The following is a 23,645-nucleotide window of genomic DNA, read 5'->3' as shown; positions in this document are numbered from 1 at the left end:
GGGCGGGGCCAACCCTTCAGGCTCCGCCCCGGGCTCCGTCGCGTCCTGCCCTCCACTTCCTTTTAGAGCCGTCAGGCTGCTCACAGCTCTCAGAAATTTCAGGTCTCGCGTGAGGCTCTACTTTAAGTGGCAGTCTATCCCTTTAAATACACGTCTGTCGGCGGCTAAATATTTTGTCTTCCGGCATGCGCATAGTGTTGTGCAGGGGAGTGCTTTCACCTGGACGTGAGGTAGACAGGGTCGAGCTTCTTGAGCGATCCGGGGTTTGTGTATGGGGCGATGCCGTGATTGGCATTGGGGCCCCAACACTTTACCCCTAAGAGGAGGCGACGTGGGCTAATACCGCGCCTTGGGACAGGCGGGTGGGGGGGCGGGGAGTTAGAAGACAGTGGAGATGCTGGCGATGACTGAGGGCACTTCTGGACTGCCCAGGAGGCCACGCCGCCGCAGACTTGAGTTCTGTGGCCTGGTGAAAGAAGTAGAAAACAGGAGAGAGCTCGGCAAACCTTTGGTGATTAGTGAAGTCAGAGCATGAGGGAAAAGGCGCTACCTTCCTCCATTTTTAACATCTTGCCAGAATCTGCCCTCAACCAGCAATTCCCCTACCTTATGTCAGTCACACTACCCCCCGCCCCGCACCCTCATCAGCTTATCTGTTGCTGAGGGACACTGCACGTGGGCTCCGCGGCTCCCCTCCCGCTTGGATCCAGTAATTTACTAAGGTGCTTTGTTGTAATTCCCTCCTGGAAACATTCTTCCCAAGTTGTTCTAGCTTAGCCTGCCTTCTTATCTTTCCCCTTTTACTGGGCAAATTATAATATTCTTTTCAAGACCAGTTCTACGACTGTGCTCTTGATTACATTGCTTTTCAACTCCTCCAGCCCTTCTCATCTGTCTTGCTGAGCGCCATCAGTCATCTTACGAAAACATCTTTTTGGATTGTGCCATTTTCCTACCCAGACACCTCCAGTGGCCATCCATTGACCAGTTAATGGATACTAAGTTCTTGACGGGGCATTAAGTGTCTTACATAGTTTGTCCCTAATCCAGCTGTATTTTCCAGAACCGTCCTAGAAAACGTTTTCTCCTACTCCTCGGTATCTGGGCGGTTCACTTTTCTCTAACACGCTGCATATTTTGTCTGTACGCTACTTATGATGGGACCTGGCCTCATTTCTATTGCTGAGCAAATTTGAGGATTTAGATGTCCACTTCTTGCATTATGCCCTGGCTTATTTATTATAAGCAGAAGTGATCTCTTCCTTTTCCCTTCTCACTCTTACAGACCTTATTTTGTACTAGTTTCATTTATTCAACAATCACTTTTGATTGCTTGCCTGCTTTGTGCTTGGCAGTGTTCTAAATATGAAGTAATCAGTCAATAAATAAGACAAATTTCTCACTGTCAAGGACTGAAAGGAAGGAAAAGAATTAAATAATTCTGCAAACTTTCTGGGGGCCTTATCCACAACTTCCTGATAACTGACTGCCTTTTTGTTTCTTTTGTAGGCATTGTTATTTAAGAATGGAAGAGGATACGGATTTTAGAATAAGGTTTAGTTCTTTGTGTTTCATTACTGATCATGTTGGATTTCATGGCATTATAAAAAGCTCACCAAGTGACTTCGTTGTTACTGAGATTGATGAACAAGGACAGTTAGTTAATAAGGCCACTGATGAACCTATTTACAAGATTAGTAAAGGACTACCTGAGCCAAATAATTTTGCCAAAAGAACAAAACTAGGTTTTCAAAATTTATTCTTTGAAGAGGGAAGCAACAAGAAAGTTAGTACTTCGGTCCAGTACTCTGATGATGACCAAAATCATCAGTCTGGTTCACAAAAGGAAGATACTATCAATGATGGAACTTCCAAAGATGAAGAAAAGGTTTATGCATTAGGCTCTTTGTTAGATGAAAAAACTAATGAATTACTGAATGAATTTGTCTGCGATATAAAAGAGAAATGGAATTCTAAAAGTGAGCTAACTGGGTCATCTCCTGAATTCTCACTAGGCAGAATTCCTGACAAAAAACAGAGGGCTATTTTGCATAGTGCTATCAGGCAGAAATTTCCTTTTTTAATAACTGTAGGAAAAAACACTGAAATTGTTGTAAAACCAAATCTTGAGTATAAAGAACTCTGTCACTTGGTATCTGAAGAAGAAGCATTTGACTTTTTTAAATATTTGGATGCAAAGAAAGAAAATTCCAAATTTACCTTTAAACCTGATATAAACAAAGAACACAGGAAAGCTGTTCACCATTTTCTCAACAAAAAGTTTGGAAATCTTGTGGAAACCAAATCTTTTCCTGAAGCTAATTACAATGCTGCTAATCCAAATATAGTGATAACAGTAAGATTTCGTGAAAAAGTGCACAAACACAGGAAAAGGTCTGTTGAATGCCAGGAAAGAAAAGTTGTATATACAGGTAATTTAATAAATCATTACCATATTCTCTGATAAACTTAGTTAAAATTGTAACTCAGTGAAAAATCAGTGAAAGCTGAATAATTCAAATGAACAAACTTCTTCAGAGGGATATTGGAAATGTACGTGTCTATTTTTTAATGGATGATAAAGACTTCTAAATTACACTAATTGTAAAAATTAACCTTACTGGTGACAGTCTGGTTAACAGACATTTATAGTTAGCAGTTACAAATATATAAAGTTGAAGCAGTTATTTTGTGTTTATATTTTTTGGAGATAAATCTTGATATCATATATTGAAAGTTATCTTAATTAAAAGTAAGTATTTGGAGGTAAGCAGAATATGTTTGCTATGCTTGGGAAAGTGAAGAGAATACCTTGTATTCTAAAACAGTTGAACCTCACTACCCTGAAAACTCACAGGTAGCTCCTTCCTTTGGCTCTGTCAGTCTTTTAGAGAAAAGGTTCTCAAATATTAGCATGCATTATAATTACCAAAAGAACTTCTTAAAACAGATTTCTGTTTCTCAGAGTTTGGACCTTGGAGCTGTGTGGGCTTTATTTTACATTATGACTTTAGTTCATAAAAAGATTTATGAACTTTTTAATATTTTTAAGACAGTTTCTACAAATGTAAAAAAAATGGAGAAAATACTATCATGGACAAGTTACTTAACAATTCATAACTTTTGGTTGTACTCTAAAAGTGGGGTAATAGTAAACTAATTCACAATGATATTCTAAGGATTAGAGGAAATAATTAATGAAAATGTTTGGTACATAATAGTTACTCAAATGTTGGTGTCTTCTCTTCTGGAAATTTCTTTCTGGTTGTGTGACTTATCTTCCATGAAAAAGCTGCTAGTATAGGACTTGACACAGGATTATGCAATAAATGTTAACATAAATTTTTTAGAAAGAAAAAACTAGCTTTACATGTAGGGCAGAAAATTGCTAACAGTGATTTAAACATCTACATCTAGATTTTATACTACTTAATATTCTAAAAGTGTTAATTTGAGTTAATGAAACCAAAAAATTGTGGAAACTTTTTACATTTTAGTTTACATTAAATAACTGGGGGGATATGTTAAAGGGAGGAATTGATGGTTCACCAGAGCATAGTATGAAGACACCAGTTTACCTACAAGTCTAAGAACAAAGAAAACGACATAAACTTCGCCTATCCCACATTTTGCTTAGACCAACCTTTTGTAACAACAAAAACAGCTCATAATAAAAATAATCCTTAATAAGTAGACCTATCAAAAAATAGAACACTCTAAAAAAACTGTTGTTAAATATATATAACATAATTTACCATTATAACCACTTTTAAGTGTACATTCAGTGGCATTAAGTACATTCACATTGTTTTACAACCGTCACCATCTATCTTCAGAACTTTTTCATCTTTTCAAATTGAAACTGTTCCCATCATACAATAACTCTCCATTGCCCTCCACCACCAGTCACTGGTAACCACCATTCTGCTTCTGTCTCTATGAATTTTTTTTTTTGTCTCTATGAATTTAAATACTTTAGCTATCTCATATAAGTGGAATCATAATATTTGTCCTATTATGATTGCCTTATTTCACTTAAAGTCTTCAAGGTTCATCCATGTTATACATGTGTTAATTTTTTTTTCTTTTTAAGGTTGAGCAATCTTCCGTCACAGGTACATGTCCCATTTTGTTTATGCATTCATCTGCCAATGGACATGGGTTGCTTCTATCTTTTAGGTGCTCTGAACATGGCCATAAAAATACATGTTCAAGTCCCTGTTTTCAGGCATTTCATTTGTGTGTGTGTGTGTGTGTGTGTGTGTGTGTGTGTGTGTGTGTGATACCCAGAAGTGGATTTTTTTAATCACATGGCAATTCTATGTTTAATTTTTTGAGCCAGTGCCATATGGTTTACCTAGAACATGTTTTTGAAGAGGGAATTTTATGAAAGATTTAAGTATCCAATGCAATTTTTATTTTAGATATTGTATTTGTCAGCTCTGGAAGTTTCGTTTGTTTTTTCCTTAGGTCTTCAATTTCTTAGATGTTCATGTTTTCCTATAATCTTTGGGCCTATTTCTAATAGGTCTTAAAAATATTTGTTTGTTAATTACACCTCTGTCATTTCTGGGTATGCTTTTATTGACTGACTTTTATTTGTGCTTCTTTGCATGTATAGTAATATTTTTTCGAGGTGAAACATTGTGTTACCCTGTTGAGTGTCCAGATTTTGTTGTCTTCTTTTAAAAAGTGTTGAACTTTGCTTTAGCAGGTAGGAAGTAATTTGTAAATACACATAAGGATTCATTTTGAGTTTTGTTAAAGCGGGTATAGAGTAAGCTTTACTCTAAGCTTATCATATAGCTCTACTATTATATTACTCACTCTGGTGGAAGCAAACAATCACAACTTGAAAATGCTCAAGAATCCCTGTGGAGAGAAACAGGCTTCCCACCAAGAGTCAACACAAACTTACCACTGATATGACTGAAGAACCTTGGAAGCTGATCCTCCAGACTCAGTTGATGTTTCACATTAACTTTACAAGTAGACCCCAAGCCAGAACTGTCTAACTCCTAAATTTCTGACCCATAGAAACTGCAGATCGTTATATTTAAACTCTGTAATTAATACTATCATGACAATAGCTGAAATATTTTGAGGCTACAGTCTCTACATTTTAAATGTAAGCTTTTAATTGTATTTTAATGAGAGACAACTGATATAAGGAACTACCTTGAAATCAGAGGTTTATGTTCAAACACATTTGGTCAAGATACCCTGAAAGTGTAAAAACAAATTGTGATTTGGCACACAGAATTAACTTGTATGATTCCCTCCTTTCCTCTACTTCTTTTATCAGTTCTTTAAGAATAACAAAAGTCATGGTACATTTAACTTATCGTTGCTATAATAGAAAATTTGGAGAATTCTAGGAAGCTGCTATGATAGTATGAAAACTAATGACTTCAGTGTTTAAAAAGTTTAGGAAATAGTGCACAGTGTTTGATAGTCTTCAGAAATTATAGCTTTACAGTTTAACAATTCTTCAACATTTAAGTAAAATTATAGATCTATCTTGAAAAAACTGAAACATTGTAAATATACTACGCTGCACTGCAGATTTTTAAAACTTTCACATAAATGATAAACACTTTATATATTTTTTAATCTTGCTGTTTATATGTTTTTAGAGATTATTTATGTAGAGATGTAAAGAAAATGTAGCTCTTCCCCATTTTAAAAAATACTACATGATAGTCCTAAGTATGGGTATTACAAGTTTTGTGTAGCTATTGCATATACAGGGTGGGGCAAAAGTAGGTCTATAGTTGTATGTGAAAGAGTTTATTGTATTATTATTTATTAATTATTATATTATTCATATGAATAACTGTAAACCTACTTTTGCCCCACCCTGTATTCATGGAGATACACACACACACACCTATTTTACATCTTTCTAGTTTCTGGGTCATGTTTACATTTAATGTTCATTTTTCTTAGAGCACTCAGAGAGAGGTCCTTGTAGCTGCTGCTGACAATTATTAGCAACTGAACAAAATATAAATTATTTTGCAAGAAAATTTGAGTTTTCTCTTTATGATTTGAAGGGAGAAAGCAGTACTTGAAGTATCTTATATGTAAATATGGTGAACTGAGGACTGCGGTATTTTGTCACTGTCAGTGCTGGCAGTTTATGTAGGTCAATGTATTGTTTTTTGTTGTTGTTGTCTTCTTTTGTGTGTGTGTGTGTGTGTGTTTGTGGGCTTGGTCCTGCTCCCCACCTCCACAGTCTCACTCCCACCCTTGCATCTACTGATGTCTTAAACATCTACCATGGCACAAGCAATGTTTTTTATTCACTGGCTTGCTGGCCTGGAACTCCCAGTCTATGGGGTGGACAAACTGTAAAGAGGTAAATTGTAATATATGGTGTTAAGTGTCATGATACAGGTAATGACAACTTGTGGAGATGTGCCAGAGAAAGCAGTCAGCTCCTTGTGGAGTTCATTTACTCATTGAGTCAACAAATATTTGAATACTTACTATGTGTTAGGCTGAGGATATAATAGTAAAACAAACCTGATCCCTGTTCTGGGAGCATTCAGCCCTGGGAACCTGGAAAGAATCTGAGGGAGGACTGCTGCTGCTGCTGGGCTGTGAAGAATAGAGAGAAGTATGGCAAATAAAATGGAAGGAACACATATTTTAGACAAAGACTCAAATGTGCAAAGGTACAAAGCTCTGGGATTCTCTAGTCCATCCAAGGATTATGAGAAGTTTTCTGTGTCAGGATTATAGGTTATATGAATGGCAGTGGCACATGTGGGACTGAAAAGGGATATTGGGCCTGATATGAATGCCAAATTAAGGAATTTGGATTTTTCTGTAAACTTTCAATGAGCCAAGTAATACAGTAGTCCCTCTCTATATCGCGGTTCACTTATCGCGGCCTCACTGTATCGCGCAATTTTTAAATCTATATTTAATTATTTATCGCGGATTTTTCGCTATATCATGGGATTTTGCTGTATTGTATACGTATGTTGTTAAAGTTATGTAGGTTTAAGGGTGTAGAATATGTTTAAGAACATAAGTAGTGTTTATAAAAGTGTGGAAAAGGTTAATAAGGGACCGAGAATGGTTTATAAGTGTGGGAAGGGTATATAAAGACTTAAAATATATATAAATACTAAAATAAATGTAAGGTTCCTAGTTTGCGGATTTTCACCTATCGTGAGGAGGGTCTAGAACGTAATACCCGCGATAAGTGAGGGAATACTGTATTTAAAAAATGCATGACAGTTGAAATCTATAATTTTGTTTTTTCATTTAAATTTATTTAAATTAATGGTTAGATTCATTATATTAATCTGTTAATCTGCTAAGCATGTACTTGATGTATGGTAGCTGCTTTTTTTTTTTTTGTAATTTAGGATTATTTTTGTTTCAGCCTTCACTCTGAGAAAAGAAAATCTAGAAATGTTTGAAGCAGTTGGTTTTTTAGCTGTCAAACTTGGTGTGATTCCTTCGGATTTTAGTTATGCAGGCCTTAAAGACAAGAAAGCCATCACCTATCAAGCAATGGTTGTTAGAAAAGTGACTCCAGAGAGGTAATAAGACATTATTTGATAAGAGAGAACTGTTCTTTCTTATCACATTGGATAAGTAAAAGTGTAAGGTTAAACTCAGAATAATACTAAGAGCATATTAACCTCACTAATATTAATTTATTGAGGACAGGGTTACTGAGCAGCATATTCTGCGTTGATAATATAATTATCTTCTTTAAAATTATATCTTAAATTTACATTGCAAATATAGGTAGTTTTAGCATAGAAACTTTGAGAAGTGGCTGATTTTAAATGATCAAAATTGTTTCCAGACATCCTATTATGTATTCAAATATGCATTTATATTCAGGACAGTGTCTTATAAATCATTTTTTCTAATTACTATAATTCTTTTATACTTTTATTGTTGTGCTACCTTATATTTAAAATAAATTTTTTTAAATAGAAAGTATTCAACTTTAGCCTCCCTTCAGCTTAATCAGTTTCCAAAAACATTTTTTATAATTGTAAAAAGAGTATTCATTGTAGATTTAGAAAATAAAAAAATACTGTATAAAAAGAAATTAAGTCACTAATAATTCCACTACTCAGAAAAATCCATAATAACATTTTGATCTATTTTCTTCCATACTTTTTTCAGAGACTATAGTACATATGTACATTGTACAAAGACATTTTTATATATGTGAAAATCATATTGTATCTGTACCTTATATCTTATAAGAATAAAGTAATTCAGATTATTTTAAGAAAATTTATGTCGTGAAATATTTCAAAATTATTTCCCTTATTTAGACTAATTTGTTTAACATTCCCCTAGTTCTGGATATAGAAATTTATTTCCATATTTTGCTGTAAATAATACTGTGATCAATATTATTATACTGAAATCTGTGCCTTGTAGATACTTTTCAAAAAGTTGAATCATTGGGCCAAAATTGAGCCTAATTTTATGTAATATTGACATTAATTCTTAGTCTTAAGATGTTTAAGTATCCACTGTTTACAGGTAAATGCTTCCAAGCTCTAAGATGAGGAATCAAAAAAAAAAAGTATATGATTTTGTCTTTACGGTCAAAAGTATAGTATAGGTAAGAGAAGCATTTTAGGTGTTAAAAAGGTAGATGATAAAAGCTAGTTTTTAACTACCAAAGACAAATATTATTGGTTCCTAGGAGAGAGTTCTTTGCTTTGGTTTGTGGGTATGGGGTTTTAATAACCTATCAAGTAATAGTAAGATTTTAGCCTATGCAGAAAATCTGAAGATATATTTGGAAGGGCAGTAAACCAAGTGGTCAGGAAGAGAGACCAAAGAGGAAAGGAACAAAATTTATGGATAGGAAGAACAAAAGAACAATTAAGAAACTGTATCACTTAGACTAAGAAGTCAAAAAGCCTACAAAGATTGAGTTGATAACATTAGAAATATATGCTCCAATCCTATAATAATGGGTTTTATATGCATTTGTTGAAATTACATCAACTTTGGAAGAGTCAAAAAATTTTTGTGTTGTGATATGTAATTATCTGGCAGCTTCATTTAAAACTTATAATAATTTTTGAAATATAACATTTAACTGATTCTATATGATTTACCATTTACAGGTTGAAAAATATAGAAAAAGAAATTGAAAAGAAAAGAATGAATGTGTTTAATATTCGATCTGTAGATGATTCCCTTAGACTCGGTCAGCTGAAAGGAAATCACTTTGATATTGTTATCAGAAATTTGAAAAACCAAATAAATGATTCTGCAAACCTGAGAGAGAGAATTTTGGAAGCAATAGAAAGTGTTAAGGTAAGAAAACTCAATTTTGAAAGAGCATTACGGGAAAATCTTTATGAAGTATAGTCCCTCTATTTACATTGAGGCAAGAAGGGAAACTTTTTCTTTTTCACCTTTTCTTTTTATTTGCATGTATAATTATTTTTTTAAATGATAAGTAGGGCCATTTGGCTTATTTTAAATTTTCTTCTTAATACATTTTTGTATTGAAAAAAAGAAACCCCACAACTTCAATGTAATTTAGAAAAATGAAATGTATAGAGTTCTCCAGAGATGGAGGAAAAATAAAATTATCTGTGTAAGAAGAATTTTTTAGCACCTGCATATAGAGTAATATTTTATGTAAAGGGATTACTTTTTAAAAAACTTTGTTCAGTAATTCTTTCCAGAAATTATTGGCTATTTGATAAATTACTTTTTAGAATTATACACAATATTTTTCTTTTCAATCTAATTTTAAATTTTGTTTTAATGTATACAAACAGCAAATTATATACACAGTATTATGTTTTACAGTAAAAAATGACTAACATACATTTTTAAATGATATTTTTAGGCATTTAACCTTCAGTCTGATCAGCTAGACTATGGATCAGCAAATTTTTTTTTTCTATAAGGGGCCAGATAATAAATATTTTTGACTTTGTAGGCATATGGCCTCTGTAGCAACTACTCTACTGCTGTTGTGAAGCAGCCACAGAGAACACATAAATGCATGAACATGGTCATATTCCTATAAAACTTTATTTACCAAAAACAGCTGTTGGACCAGATTTGACTTGTTAGTAGTTTGCCAACTCCTGATCTAGACTAATAACTCTCAACCTGAGGGGTTTTAAAAATTCTCAGCAGTCAATCTCTGCTCCCAAACCAATTCAATAAAAACACTTGTGGATGCATTTAGACATTAGTATTTTTTTTTTTAACAAGTGATTCTACTCTGTAGCTAACATTGAGAAACACTGATCTAAGTTTCTGACTACAAAGACCTTTTTACATAATTTTATGCCTTACCTCCAGGGAAACAAACAAAAACTGGTTTTTAATCAATATTATGCCATATAGTCAGGAAAATACCTTCCAGTTAAAGATTTTAAATTCAACACTTTCACGTGTATATAGGAGTTCTCTGATTGTATACTCTATATAAAGTTTTTCCTTTTTTTTTTGTAAACCTACTTAAAATTCTTCTTCCCCCTGAAAAACTGTTATTAAAATGTTTCTTCCAAAAAGGGGGGGGGTGTGATATTATAATTTATAAGAAATATATATTTGATTATTCATATGTCCAAAATAAATTTTTCGTATATATTTGGTCTTCATTTACAGTTCCTGGCTCACAGCTCCACAAACCCTCGGAATTTCTTAAGTGTTGAGAGTGATAGAGTTATGTTAATGACGTGACTTTTGGAAAGCACCTAAGGATAGGGACTGGTTGCCAGTGGAGCCACCTTGTGATTACAGGGTTGTAACTTTTAGTACCACCGTCTGAACTATGAGTGAGGAAGAATGAGGAGCAGAAGGTTGAATCAATTGCTAGTGGCCAATTATTTAATCAATTATGCCTCTGTAAGGAAACCTCCATAAAAACGCAGAAGGAAAGGGTTTGTTCGGAGAGCGTATGGGTTGGCGAACTCTGTGTCGGAGGTGCAAGGAGATGGTGCGCCTGGAGAGGGCATATTAGCTCCGCACCCCTTCCCACGCACTTTGTTCTGTGCGTGTCTTCCATCTGGCTGTTTCTGAGTTACAGGATTCTGAGTTTATAACAAATTGGTGATCTGCTAAGTAAAATGTTTCTCTGAGTTCTTTAAGCCTCTCTAGCAAATTAATCGAAACCAAGGAAGGGGTCTTGCAATCTTCTAATTTAAAGCAGGTTGGTCAGAAACATAGATAACAAACTGTACCTTCGGCTGTTGTCTGAAGTCCAGGGAGTATTCACTGTAGCCTTCAGTCCAGAGCAGATCATCAGAAGCACATGTGCAGCTGGGGTTGTGACTGACCTGGCATTTGAAGGTGGTGGGGGTGAGGCAAGCTTGTATGGTTGAATGCTTAACCTGTAGAATCTGATGCTATCTCTGAATCGATAGTGTCGGAATTTAGTCGAATTGTAGGACACAGAGCTGATGTCAGAGGATTGCTTGTTGGTGTGGGAATCTGCTCTTCACATTGAAATTGGGTGCTCAGAATGCCGTAAGAGGGGATTTCTCTAAACTCTGATACCATTTATTGCTTGTCTTTCATTTGGTAGTTATGCTCATTATAAAATCCCCATTTGGAATACAGTAGTCCCTCTATATCGCGGCCTCACTGTGTCGTGGGATTTTAAAAAATATTATATTTAATTATTTATCACGGATATTTTGCTATATTGCGGGATTTTGCAGTACTGTATACGTATGTTGTTAAAGTTACGTACGTTTAAGAGTGTAGAATATGTTTTAAGAACATAAGTAGTGTTTATAAAAGTGTGGAAAAGGTTAATAAGGGAGTGACAAAGGTTAATAAGGGACTGGGAACAGTTTATAAGTGTGTGGGAAGGGTTTATAAAACCTTAAAATATATAAATGTAAATACTAAAATAAATGTAAGGTTCCTACTTCGAGGATTTTCACCTATCGCGGGGGGGGGGGGAGTCTAGAATATAATACCAGCGATAACTGAGGGAATACTGTAATCTTAGCATTAGCTAAGTTTCCTTTAGTTCTCGTGATAAGGAAAGGAATTTGAGAAGCCCTGAAAATAAGAAGTCTTTGAAGTTTTATATGGCTGATTGCCATAAACCTTGTTATTTGCAACCCTAAGTGGTTAGAAGGGGTAATTAAAATTCTTCTGGCTGTTCTAGTATATTATTTGATGCTATCTTTTTCAAATTAAAAAAAAATTAGAATACTAATTAAGAGATTTAATACAGGAAGTACTTATTTTATCTGCAGTTTGTTTTTGTGAATGGCATGAGGTAAGGGTTCCTTTTGTACCATGTCAATAACAAATTGTCTTAGCATCTTTTATTAAATAGTCCTGAAGTTAGTGTTCAATAATAATTGTTGAATGAATAAATATATACTCCCCTCATAAAGTAAGTGTGGAAGACTCTTATCTTCCAAGAAACCTTTTGGGACCGGTGTTTTCTTTGTGAGAACATATTTAACTACTGACCAATGTCTTTAAATGGTCACAGTAGTAAATTACAATTTTCTAATCTTGGTGAAGTAATGCCATGCCATTTTCTTGGCTCAGGCTTTCAGAAACTGAAATAACTGGAAGATGAACTCTTATATATAAAGAATCCAGGACTTGCTGGGTTTGAAAATAAATCTGTTTCTTATTCCAAGCATGTCCAGACAGCAGAAGAGTCTCAAAATCAGAAAGGGCTTCAGGGCAAAGATTAGATCCAATACTAGTTAACCAGTTCAGCCCAGTTGTCCCAGAACTTTCCCTGTTTTAGCACCAAAACTTCCACATTCCAGAAAACCCTCAATAATGTGAATTAAAGCTGACATTTGAAAGCTTTTTCACTCATCTTATTCCCAAACTTTTAATCATTCTTTTCCTTTCCATTCATCAAATGTATAGCATTTCTCAGACCGTTTGGTTCCCATGTTTTATTGCTGGGTTCTACAGGATTCTTTCATTAAAATAAATATGAAGAGAAACACTTGATTACATATTCTGAGGCAATAATTGTATTTATTTGTCTCGGTTCAGGGCTATAACAAAGAACCATAGACTGGGCGACTTTTAAACAGAAAATTATTTTTCATAGTTCTGGAGGCTGGAAGCCTAAGATTAGGCTGCCAATATGGTTTTCTCATTGTATTCTCACATGGCAGAAAGAAGAGTACCCAGCTCCATGGTCTTTTCTTATAATGGCATTAATCCTATTCATGAGGGCTCTATCCTCATGAGCTAATTATCTCCCCAAAGCCCCACCTTCACACACCATTGCATTGGAGGGCAGGATTTCAACAGATGAATTTTGAGGGGACACAGGTGTATAGTCCATAACAATATACTTTTAATTAATTGATTTTTTTTCTATTCATAGAATAAAGGGTTTGTGAATTACTATGGACCACAGAGATTTGGAATAGGAAGGAAAGTTCACACAGATCAAATTGGATTGGCTTTGCTGAAGAGTGAAATGGTATGTATTTTTGTTTTTAATTATGACCTTTTATGTTTTCTCAGGTGTACTTACACATAAGCCAGCTCCTTGCTTTCTTAACCCAGCATATATACACATGTATACACATACCCATACATATAACATATACTACGTCACTGAACATATATGAACAGCTACTATATTCTTGGCATCACATTATGAAAAGGCATACTATATGCAATATCCAGTACTGTTTGAGACTTAACAGAGAATCGACCAACTTACCAAATTCTTAGTGAATAGAGGATTTAGAGGAATCTCCTACCCTACAATTTTAGAAATCTGGTATCAGATTATATAAAAGATAGGAATTTACCTAAAGCTAGAGACTAAAAAGGGAACAACAGATTTGAAAAATTTTATGACTAGTTTTAAATGAATCTATAAATGAATGTCACAAATAAGAAGCCACATTTGCCAATTATTAAAATTACATATATATTTACAATGTGTGTTATATATTATATACATACATTTGTGCACTGAAGGAAGTGCACATAATAGCAAAAACCTACACAACTATAAAAATTATATACTTAGGCAAATGTAAAATTATTCATATGATAATGTCATACTCATGTATGTTGAGTGGAAGAGAAAGGAACAGTAAAAGCAGTTGTGAGAAGCATTGTGCATGTGAATATTATCTTACATATGGAAATAAGGTTGAGAGCTGATGATGTAGACCACATCTGCAAGTTTGTAGTCAGTATTACCACTCAAACACATGTACTGTGCTTAGAAATGAATCACAGCACTGGAGACAGTGATAAAATACAGGAACTAGTAGATATCATTTTTGTAAAAAAAGACGAAGAAGAAGAATATATTTTCATCTATTTAGGTTTTGAAAGAAAATAAGTTAAAGTTGACAATTTGCCCTGACTGGTGTGACTCAGTGGATTGAGCACCAACCTGCTAACAGAAAGGTTGCCAATTCCATTCCCAGTCAGGGCAAATTGCAGGCCAGGTCCCCAGCTGGGGGCATGCGAGAGGCAGCCACACATTGATGTTTCTCTCCCACTCTCTCCCTCCCTTCCCCTCTCTATAAAAATAAATAAATCCTTAAAATATATATACATAAAAAAGTTGACAATTTTAAAAAAGATATTGGCAATTATTTTTAAGACCAAAGAATTCTGAGATGAGAACATGAACGAAATTAGTGGCTTGCCATTCCCTTTTGCTTGTTTTCTTCCCTGTTTTTATCATGTGTTGGTGAGCCTGAGTTTTATGTCATTACTTCACACTTGTATTAATACCTCTATGGTAGAGGTAAAGAATGACTGAAGAATAACTGTGGAAGGTGTGGGAGAGCACATTTTCTAGTCCATAATATTTTAAACCTGTATATAAGCTTGCTTTGTACAGAAGTTTATTTTTAAATTTAACATTGATCATTTAATTTTTGGAAGCTTAGGAATAAAATTGCAGCATCAAATATCATTTCTTAAATGCCTATTCCTTTAAGATGCATTTTTAAAGAAGTAATCTGCAATTTTTATTTAACATGTTTGCTTACTTGATTTTTAAAGGTGAAGGCTGTAAAGTTGTTTCTTACACCAGAAGATTTGGATGATCCTGTAAATAGAGCAAAGAAATACTTTCTTCAGACTGGTATTTAAAAGTTTCTTTACCCCATACATAGCCATGAAAATACATAATATAAATGTTATATCAGCACAAGGGCATTCATTGAAACATAAATGTGATAAGAAATAGATTGTAATATATTGTGCATTTAATCATTTTATTACATGGCCCAGGTACTCCATTGTTGGCTCCATCTTAAGGACTTTTGTGTGTTCTAAATCTTGCTTTGGGGGAAGGTGGAGAGGAAAGATGGCATCTTAGTTTTTCTTGATCTGAATCCTCTGAGGAGATAGGAGTTCCCAATTCTAAACTGGTACTGATGGACATATAACTCACTACAACTAGAGGAGACAGAAAAACTAAATAAAAGCACATTTGTTATATCTGATACTTTGTGCATTGTTTTGGTCTAGTTGCCATTCAGCCCTGAATGCTGATTTTGAAAACTCTGCCTCAATATGATATACATGCAGAATGCCTAATAGGAAATACTAAAGGAAACTGGTTATGAGTGGGTGTAGATCTCAGCTTTAGTATTTCCCAACTGTACGGGCTTATGCGATTGATTCTGCCTCATTGTTTTAGTTTTTTCATCTGTAAATTGAGGTTAATCATTGCACCTAAAAGAGTGTTAAGCAATTTAACCCTGGCTGGTGTGGAGCACTGGCCTGCGAAACACAGGGTCACAGGTTTGATTCCCAGTCAGTGCACATGCCTGGGTTCCAGGTCAGGTCTCCACTTTGAAGCTTGTGAAAGGCAACCACACATTGATGTTTCGCTCCCTCTCTTTCTTCCTGCCCCTGTCTCTAAAAATAAATAATAAATAAAATATTTATAAAAATAGAGATTTAAATAAAATAACAGATGCAATGCCTTTAAAATATTGCATGACACATACTAAATACTAAATAAATATTACTTGTATTTAAATAATAAAAACAGGAACCATACCATTTTAGATTCATTCATATATGTAATCTACATATATGTGCATACTAAATTTATTTACATTGAAATAGACATCAGTTTTTAAAAAATCTCCATTATATTAAATTACGTACATATTACATATGTGTAACTATTTGTAGGAAATATTTTTATGCCACACCACAATCTATAAGTAGTATGAGCATTTCAAATTGTTATGAGTAATCTAATCTATTGTAGAGTCCTGAGAAGATAATTTCCTATGGCAATGATTTTTAAAAGTTAATATTCATAAGAAACCTGATACAGTTATTAAAATGCCCATTCCAAGGGCCTACCTGAATCAGCACTGTTATAATGGAGTCCCTAATTTTAAAAAAGCATCCCACCAGCAAGACGTAGAGGGATCCAGCTATCAACCCTTTGTTATTCAAAAAATTTTGTGTAAATGTTCAAATAGCTCTTTTACAATCTCTAGGCTCAAAGGTTTATTTAATGCTCTTTTTTGAACTTCTCTAAATAACTGTAAATTAGTTTATCTTCATTCTAAAGTAGGAATTACTAATGTACTTTTGTTATTTTGTTTTTAAAGCAGGGTAAGTAAATAGACCATATGATTAATGATCTTTATTTAAGAAAATAAAACAAAAAACCCTTGCCCTGGCTGGTGTGGCTCAGTTGGTTGGAGCATTGTCCTGTAACTGAAAGGTTGCAGATTTGATCCCACTCTGGGTGTGTACAGGAGGCAACCAACTGATGCTTCTCACTCACATTGATTTTTTTCTCTCTCTCTCCCTTCCTTTCTCCCTTCCTCTCTCTCTTAAAAAAAAAAAAAAAAAAAAAAAAAAAAAGGCAATGAAAAGAAGTGTCCTTGGGTGAGGATTTAAAAAAAAAAAAAAAAACATATCCAAGAATAGGCAGGTTTATAATTGGTACTGAGCATCTTCGTATTCAGATGTAGAAGGTAGCACAGCTCATTGACTCATTTAGAGAGCATCATAAAGGTCTTTATAACTGGCTTTACATAAAAGTGGTTGACTCACTGATTTTCTCTTTCCTGCAGAGGATGCTAAAGGCACACTTTCATTGATGCCCGATTTTAAAGTTCGAGAGAGAGCATTGTTGGAGTCACTGCACCGCTTTGGCATGACCGAGGAGGGTTGTATCCAGGCGTGGTTCTCTTTTCCCCATTCTATGCGCATTTTCTATGTTCATGCATATAGCAGCAAAATTTGGAATGAGGCATCATCTTACAGACTTGCAACCTATGGATCAAGAGTGGTGGAGGGTGATTTGGTCTGTTCAGATGAAGACGATGATGATGAGCATTTCCCAAATAGTAAAGTAAGTGTCATTTCATCGGTGTTTCCCAAGGGTAGTTACCACAGCAGGAAAACTAATTTTCAAAAGCACTTACTTTAGAGATAATTTAAAAATAAACGTGGATTTTATTTCTTTTTAACTCATACTTACTCATCTCCTCCTTCCACTCTGCAGTCAGATGAGGCTTAATGTATGTCAATAAATGAAAAAATAAAATAGTCAGTGGCATGATGTGAAAGGTACAAAGATAGTAAACCTTCCTTTGAAGAACCCATTCTTTAAAAAATTACACAAGTAATGCACAGAACAGTTTCCTTAAAAACAAAAACAAAAACATTACAGGTGAAGCTGTCATCCCTGCCACCACTCTGTTGTGATTCCCTCCCCTGCCTCCAGAATATCAGCCTCTGTGTTTTGGCCTGTTTCCTTCTAGATCTTTTTCTATGCTTTCACATAAACATCCATAGAAAAGGAGACTTTTTATTCTATTAGTTAACACCAAGAAAAGGAGGGCTTAGAGCAGTGGTTCTCAACCTTCCTAATGCCGCAACCCTTTAATACAGTTCCTCATGTTGTGGTGACCCCCAACCATAACTAAAGCATAGTGATTAATCACAAAAACAATATGTAATTATATATGTGTTTTCCGATGCTCTTAGGCGACCCCTGTGAAAGGGTCGTTTAACCCCCAAAACGGTCGTGACCCACAAGTTGAGAACTGCTGACTTAGAGGTTCAAAGCTTAAAATATGAAAAAAAACAGAGTAAGATTTTTATAATGGTATATAGGTCATGTAATGTCTATTTCTTTTATATAAGAGCAATTTCACAACTTGCTTTTTTCTTCTTAACAATATCTTAGAGACATTTACATTCATTTCAAGTAATGGGACCGTATCTCAACTAACTTGGGGAGAAGCAGACAGGAGTTTATTGTCCCTCGTAACTAACTGAAAGTCCATAATTGATTTAGGCCCCACTGTACCCAGGGTCTGCTGCATTGTCCTACATTATCCCTCATTTTCTTCACCCGTCAGCTCTATTGTTCTGTGTTAGGTCCATTCTCAGTCTGGCTTATTCCTTTGGTGGCAAGATGGTTATTAACAATTCTAGGCATATTTTTCACAACTTCTCCCAAAAAGAGGCCTTTCTTTCTCAACAGTTTGAACAGAAGCCATAGAATTGAGTTTCAGTGGCTAGGAGTGGCTTGGCTTAGGTCACATGCCCCCAAACCAATCGCTGTGGACTGGAGTATGTGATTCATAAGCCTGTGTTTCCAGGTCTTCTTCCTGGAACTGTCCCACCCAAACTGCATTTGAGAACTGGGAGGGGAGCCCCCTGGAAAAGGCACTACCAGAAGAGAGGTCATAAAGGCTGAGAAGTCAGAACAGCAGAGGTCTGCTTTACGATTTCTTTAAATGGATGGCTTTTTAATATTTAGATAAGAAAGTACTAGGAACATAAATTACTGAGAAAGGTTATTTAATGGAGACACAGACTCTGAAACTGTGTAGAAAGAAATCTAGCAGCATCATAGGTTTTGTTTTACCTCATGTGAATAGAGAAGAGAAATGTCAGGGATCCTCTTGTGATAAATAATGAAAAAGTCTAGGTTTTTTTAATGCCTTCCAGAAAACATGTCCATTTAAATATTACCTTGGCAATACATTATTTAGTAAGTCAGCTGTTTCTGATTCATATTTGCAGAAGTTAAAGGGTACTTTGACAAGATATAGCAATAATCCCCAGAATATATGTATTTTATAAACATCTTTGTTCAACATAATATTTGCAAGTTTTGTGATTAGAATTCTATCAGCTTTTCTTTTGGGAGTTGTAGGAGAAGAGAGAACATTGTCTTCTTTATTTCATGCAGAGTTTTCTTTTATTAGCAGCAAAAAGTGTTTTTATATGTTTTAACACCAATCATTTATGTTTTATTATTGGCATTGAGAAAAGAATAGGCAGGACTTAGAGGCTCAAGTTAAATTATGAAAAAGGAAAAGGTAGGATAAAATTCTTAATAAATGGTATATAGGGCATGTAATGTTGTACATTTATAATTAAAAGTGGTAGGAAACAGATCTGATTCCCTTTTTTGATAGGATTACTAGGTTAACAGGTATATCTTTATTTCAAGGCATTTGGTAGATTCTCTTATAATTGTTTTTTGTGAGGAAGATAGAGAAATGTGAGTTAGATGATTACATAGTTAGGTGAATTTATATTTGGGGAGCAGCCATATAGCAAAAGCATGTTTGTGGATTGATATTAACCTGGGGAGAGTTCTCTTAGGCAAAGCATGGTCTTTTGTACTTGACCCTGCTTGTTCAGTATTTTTATAAATTACTTAAATTACAGTATTATAGGTACACTTATGAATTGTGAAAGACAAAAAGCTGAAAGTGATGCAAGAGAAATCATAGTCCCATGTAGGAGTATTTTGGTTAGATCACACCTGGAGTTTTATATCCAATTCTGAGTGCAACACTTAAAAACAGGTTATTTACCTATAAAGAAACTCCAGTGGGGGGAGGGGGGGAAGGAGGGACTTTATTGATAAGAATAGAGAATTGAGGGGAAAACAAATAGATTTAGAAGAGATCTAGATCTAGACACTGTATAATGTGATGAATGTTCAGGAAAATGGGAATGCTGTCAGACATCGTGGAATGATGACAACTGACTTCATACTTGAGCTCTCATGTGCAAGAGAAATCAGAATTATTCTGTGATGTCCTATAGCAACATTTCTCAGACTTAACATATCATATACCTCCTACATGTGATATCTATAACTATTCTATGAAGCATATTTCGAGAAATATCACTTCTCATAGAGTATGCCCAGAGTATGATATTTGTTGGGGACAGAGGAGAGAGTGGTTTCATAGAAGCAGTTTTTTGATTAAGCCTAATAAAACACAACTTGGTAATTTAGAAAAAGATTGTGGTGACGGAGGTGAAAGTGTCGCCTTGAAGCATTAGGATGCCTACCATAATCTGTTTTCTAGCTTCAGCTATCAGGTGTTAAAGCATGAAGAATCATTCTAAACTTTTATGTAGTTCGCTCCTCCAGAAACAAATTGTGAAAAGATCTTGTTTGGATATATGTATATTCAGCATAGGAATTAAGTTATACATAACAAAATGAGGGACACTTGAAGGAATTTGGAACATTTGAGAATCATTCATATTTTCCATCATTTTTTAAAAAATAGGTTCATCTAGTAACTGAAGAAGAGGAATCGGCTAATACATATGCAATACATCAGGTAAATTTGCTTAAAAATTATTAGTATCTCTTAGATCTAAACATAGACGTTGTCCCCAAAAGACAAAATGTGACCAGTTCTCCTCTCTTACTTTTTCTTTTTTACCACTCTTCTTAGTTTACATTTTTATGAGTTTTCATAAATGTATACATCGTATTGACCATCACAAAAATCAAGATAAAGAATAATTTCATCTCTCCTCAAAATTTCTTGTGCCCCTTTGTTGTGAACCTCCAACCCCTGGCAACAATTCATCTACTTTCTATCCCTATGGTTTTCCCTTTGAAAGAATGTCATATAAGTGGAATAATATAGTATATGGTCTTTGTGTCTGGCTTCTTTCAATTATCATATTGAATGTGAAACTCATTAATATTGTGTGGATTTGAGTTTTTTTTTTTTTTACCTCGTTTCTTTTTTGACTGCCCTTTAGTACTATTCAAGAAAAATGTCCAGAAGTTATCAGTAAATGAAGAAAAACCCACAAAATGCAGTATTTACTCATAAGCAGCTGAGAAAATAAAATTACTTCTACTTTCTTTTGTTTGCTCTCATGTTTTTAAATAACTAAGAAGAATGTAAAGTAATCCAATAAAATATCAGTTATGTGACTGAGCAGTGGGGTTATTTGTATTACAGAAAGAATATGCTTTTAGGATTGTATGACTACAGAGAGATTAAGTCTTTTTTGGTTAATTAAATGTCCATAAACTTCTTTCCCATTCCATCTATCTCATAATATCTGACTTGATGGTTAATATCATTATTATGAGTCCTTGATTTTAGTTAGCTCTTTTCTTAGCATGTTTTAGGCTAATCGTATGTTTATGTTCTGAGACCGTTTTTACAGATCCAGATCCCAGTCATAAAAGTAAATTCAGAATATGATCAGATATTGTTCCGAAGGTTGTGCCATGTATCTTTTTCCCCTTCTCATGCGCAGGTGGTGCTACCAGTGCTTGGATACAGTATTCAGTACCCAAAGAACAAAGTGGGGCTGTGGTACCAGGAAGTGCTTAGCCGAGATGGACTACAGACGTGCAGGTTTAAAGTACCTACTCTGAAACTGAATGTTCCAGGATGCTATAGAAAGATTTTGAAACAACCCCATAATATATCATACCAACTACGAGAAGATACTGATGTCAAAGCAGAAGGTTCCCATATCAATGAAGCAACTTTATCTCTTTTGATTTCTTTTGATCTTGACGCTTCGTGTTATGCTACGGTTTGTCTGAGGGAAATAATGAAGCATGACTTTTAAAACCAGAATCCTTGACATAACATATATATGTTGCTCTTTAAAGGAAAGGGAGCTAAAATTTCGTAAATATTTGCCATATGCTAGGAGCTTTATAATTACATTCCTTAGTTACATGATATCCTGATGAAGTAGGAGTTTGAGGCTAACCTTCTGGAAGACATATAACTAGTAAGTGGCAGTATCTAAGTTTAAGACTCCAAAGCCTGTGTTTTTTCTATTATTTAACATTTCAGTGATCTTTATTCTATGTTATGAAAATTACAATCTTTCTGGACTATAAGGAGCATATAATGCTGCAAGATAACATTTAAGAAAAAAAGTTTTGGGGGTAATGTTTATATCTTTTAGCTCCTTGCTTAGACTATAAATGAAACTAGATTGTAAAGAAAGCATGTAGTTGGAGATAAGATAGATGCAGCATTTTGTTAATTGTTGTCATTCTATTATATTTTTGAAATTATTGATAAGAAAAATACATCAGGGAAATGTAATCTCACTATTTATGATAGATACTGCCGGGTAGTTTACTGCTTTATGAGATAAATAATCTTCAATGAAGACTGAAATAAAAGTGTTTATATGATTTCTTTATTTTGTCATACATTGATCCTCTTTTTTTTTTTTTTTTTTTACTCTCTGTTATCTAAAACAGACTTCAGAGTCAGACAGATCTGGGCTCAGACTTCAGCTCTGACAGTAGTGACTTTGGATATGTTATTCATTCTTTTTGAGGCTCACTTAAAGAATCAAGATATCAGCAATCTTATAAGCAACAACTAATAGGATTATCTTCACCTTTTATGTCACTAGAGAAAGAAAATATTTGACCCATATTAAAAATTTAAAAGTATTTGTTGGTTTAACTATTTCACATCATAAATCATTTTTACCACTTTATATTGGTTAAATTTGGAGGAAGGGGGAAGAACTGAGCATTCTTTTATTGCTGATAACATTATATAATGAAATTTTAAAAGAAGTGTACATTATATATTAGTAATGTGAGGCATTTATATACTTTAAGTTAGTCAAAGCATTTTGGGAATATTAGCATAAGGAAATAAAATTCAAAAGAAGGAAAAGAGCTATATACAATGCAAAATTTGCTTATTACAGCATTTTTATATATAATGAAAGTCCAGCATTAGATTATAAAAGTAAGAAAAACAACATGTATTAACTTGATGGCAAACATGTTAATTATTAAAAATGATGATGGTTTTAGGTATGAGAATATGTTGCCACTTAAAAGCAGAACATACATATTATAAATGCTGTATGTATACTGACTGTAGCTTTTTCAAATGAGACGCACTTTAGCATAGTGATTAAAAAGCATAGATACTGGAGACAAACTTTCCCAGTTTGAACCTCGTCTCAGCCATTTTCAGCAGTGTGTCCTTGAACAAGTTATTTAAGCTTTGTATGCTTCAGTTTCAACATCTATACTATGAGGATGGTAATATTCTTGCCTCTTAGGATTATTGTGATGATTTGCTGAGGATTTAAAGCAGCTTAGAAAAGCGCATTTTGGGAATATTAGCATAAGGAAATAAACGTCCACAGATGCAAGTTTGGAAAGGAAAAAAAAAAAAAGAAAGAAACAATGAAAGAAAGAATGAATAAATGAATGAGAGAGAAAATGCCATTCTGTTAAGATGATCGGGTGTTTGGGTTTTTTTAATATCAGAAGTTCCTTTTTTTTGTCATTATATATTTTAATAATAAATAAATTTAGGACACAAAAAGCGGAGATTGCAATTCCTTTATTTTAATGTATATTGAGAACAAAA

At 34.2% G+C, this 23,645-nt stretch overlaps 1 protein-coding gene across 2 annotated transcripts; it reads left to right on the top strand.

The window, feature by feature from the left end:
* Positions 1-152: 152 nt before the first annotated feature.
* Positions 153-22,438, top strand: PUS7L (pseudouridine synthase 7 like). 2 transcript variants are annotated; one of them, XM_090275525.1, is made up of 9 exons: positions 153-230; positions 1,510-2,432; positions 7,400-7,559; positions 9,126-9,318; positions 13,352-13,450; positions 15,007-15,088; positions 17,055-17,335; positions 20,535-20,588; positions 21,532-22,438. In XM_090275525.1, the coding sequence occupies exons 2-9, from the start codon at positions 1,526-1,528 to the stop codon at positions 21,850-21,852; spliced, it is 2,097 nt and encodes a 698-aa protein (XP_090131651.1). In that variant the 5' UTR covers positions 153-230; positions 1,510-1,525; the 3' UTR covers positions 21,853-22,438. The 2 variants fall into 2 exon arrangements, with proteins under 2 accessions (XP_090131651.1, XP_090131652.1); XM_090275526.1 differs by having other exon boundaries at positions 153-263.
* Positions 22,439-23,645: the final 1,207 nt, after the last annotated feature.

The sequence above is a fragment of the Furipterus horrens genome, unplaced genomic scaffold, assembly GCF_987537825.1.
Source record: "Furipterus horrens unplaced genomic scaffold, mFurHor1.1.pri manual_scaffold_4, whole genome shotgun sequence".
Classification (NCBI taxonomy): Eukaryota; Metazoa; Chordata; class Mammalia; order Chiroptera; family Furipteridae; genus Furipterus; species Furipterus horrens.
The sequence above is the reverse complement of the archived record's forward strand: the minus strand, read 5'-3'. Positions and strand labels throughout refer to the sequence as shown.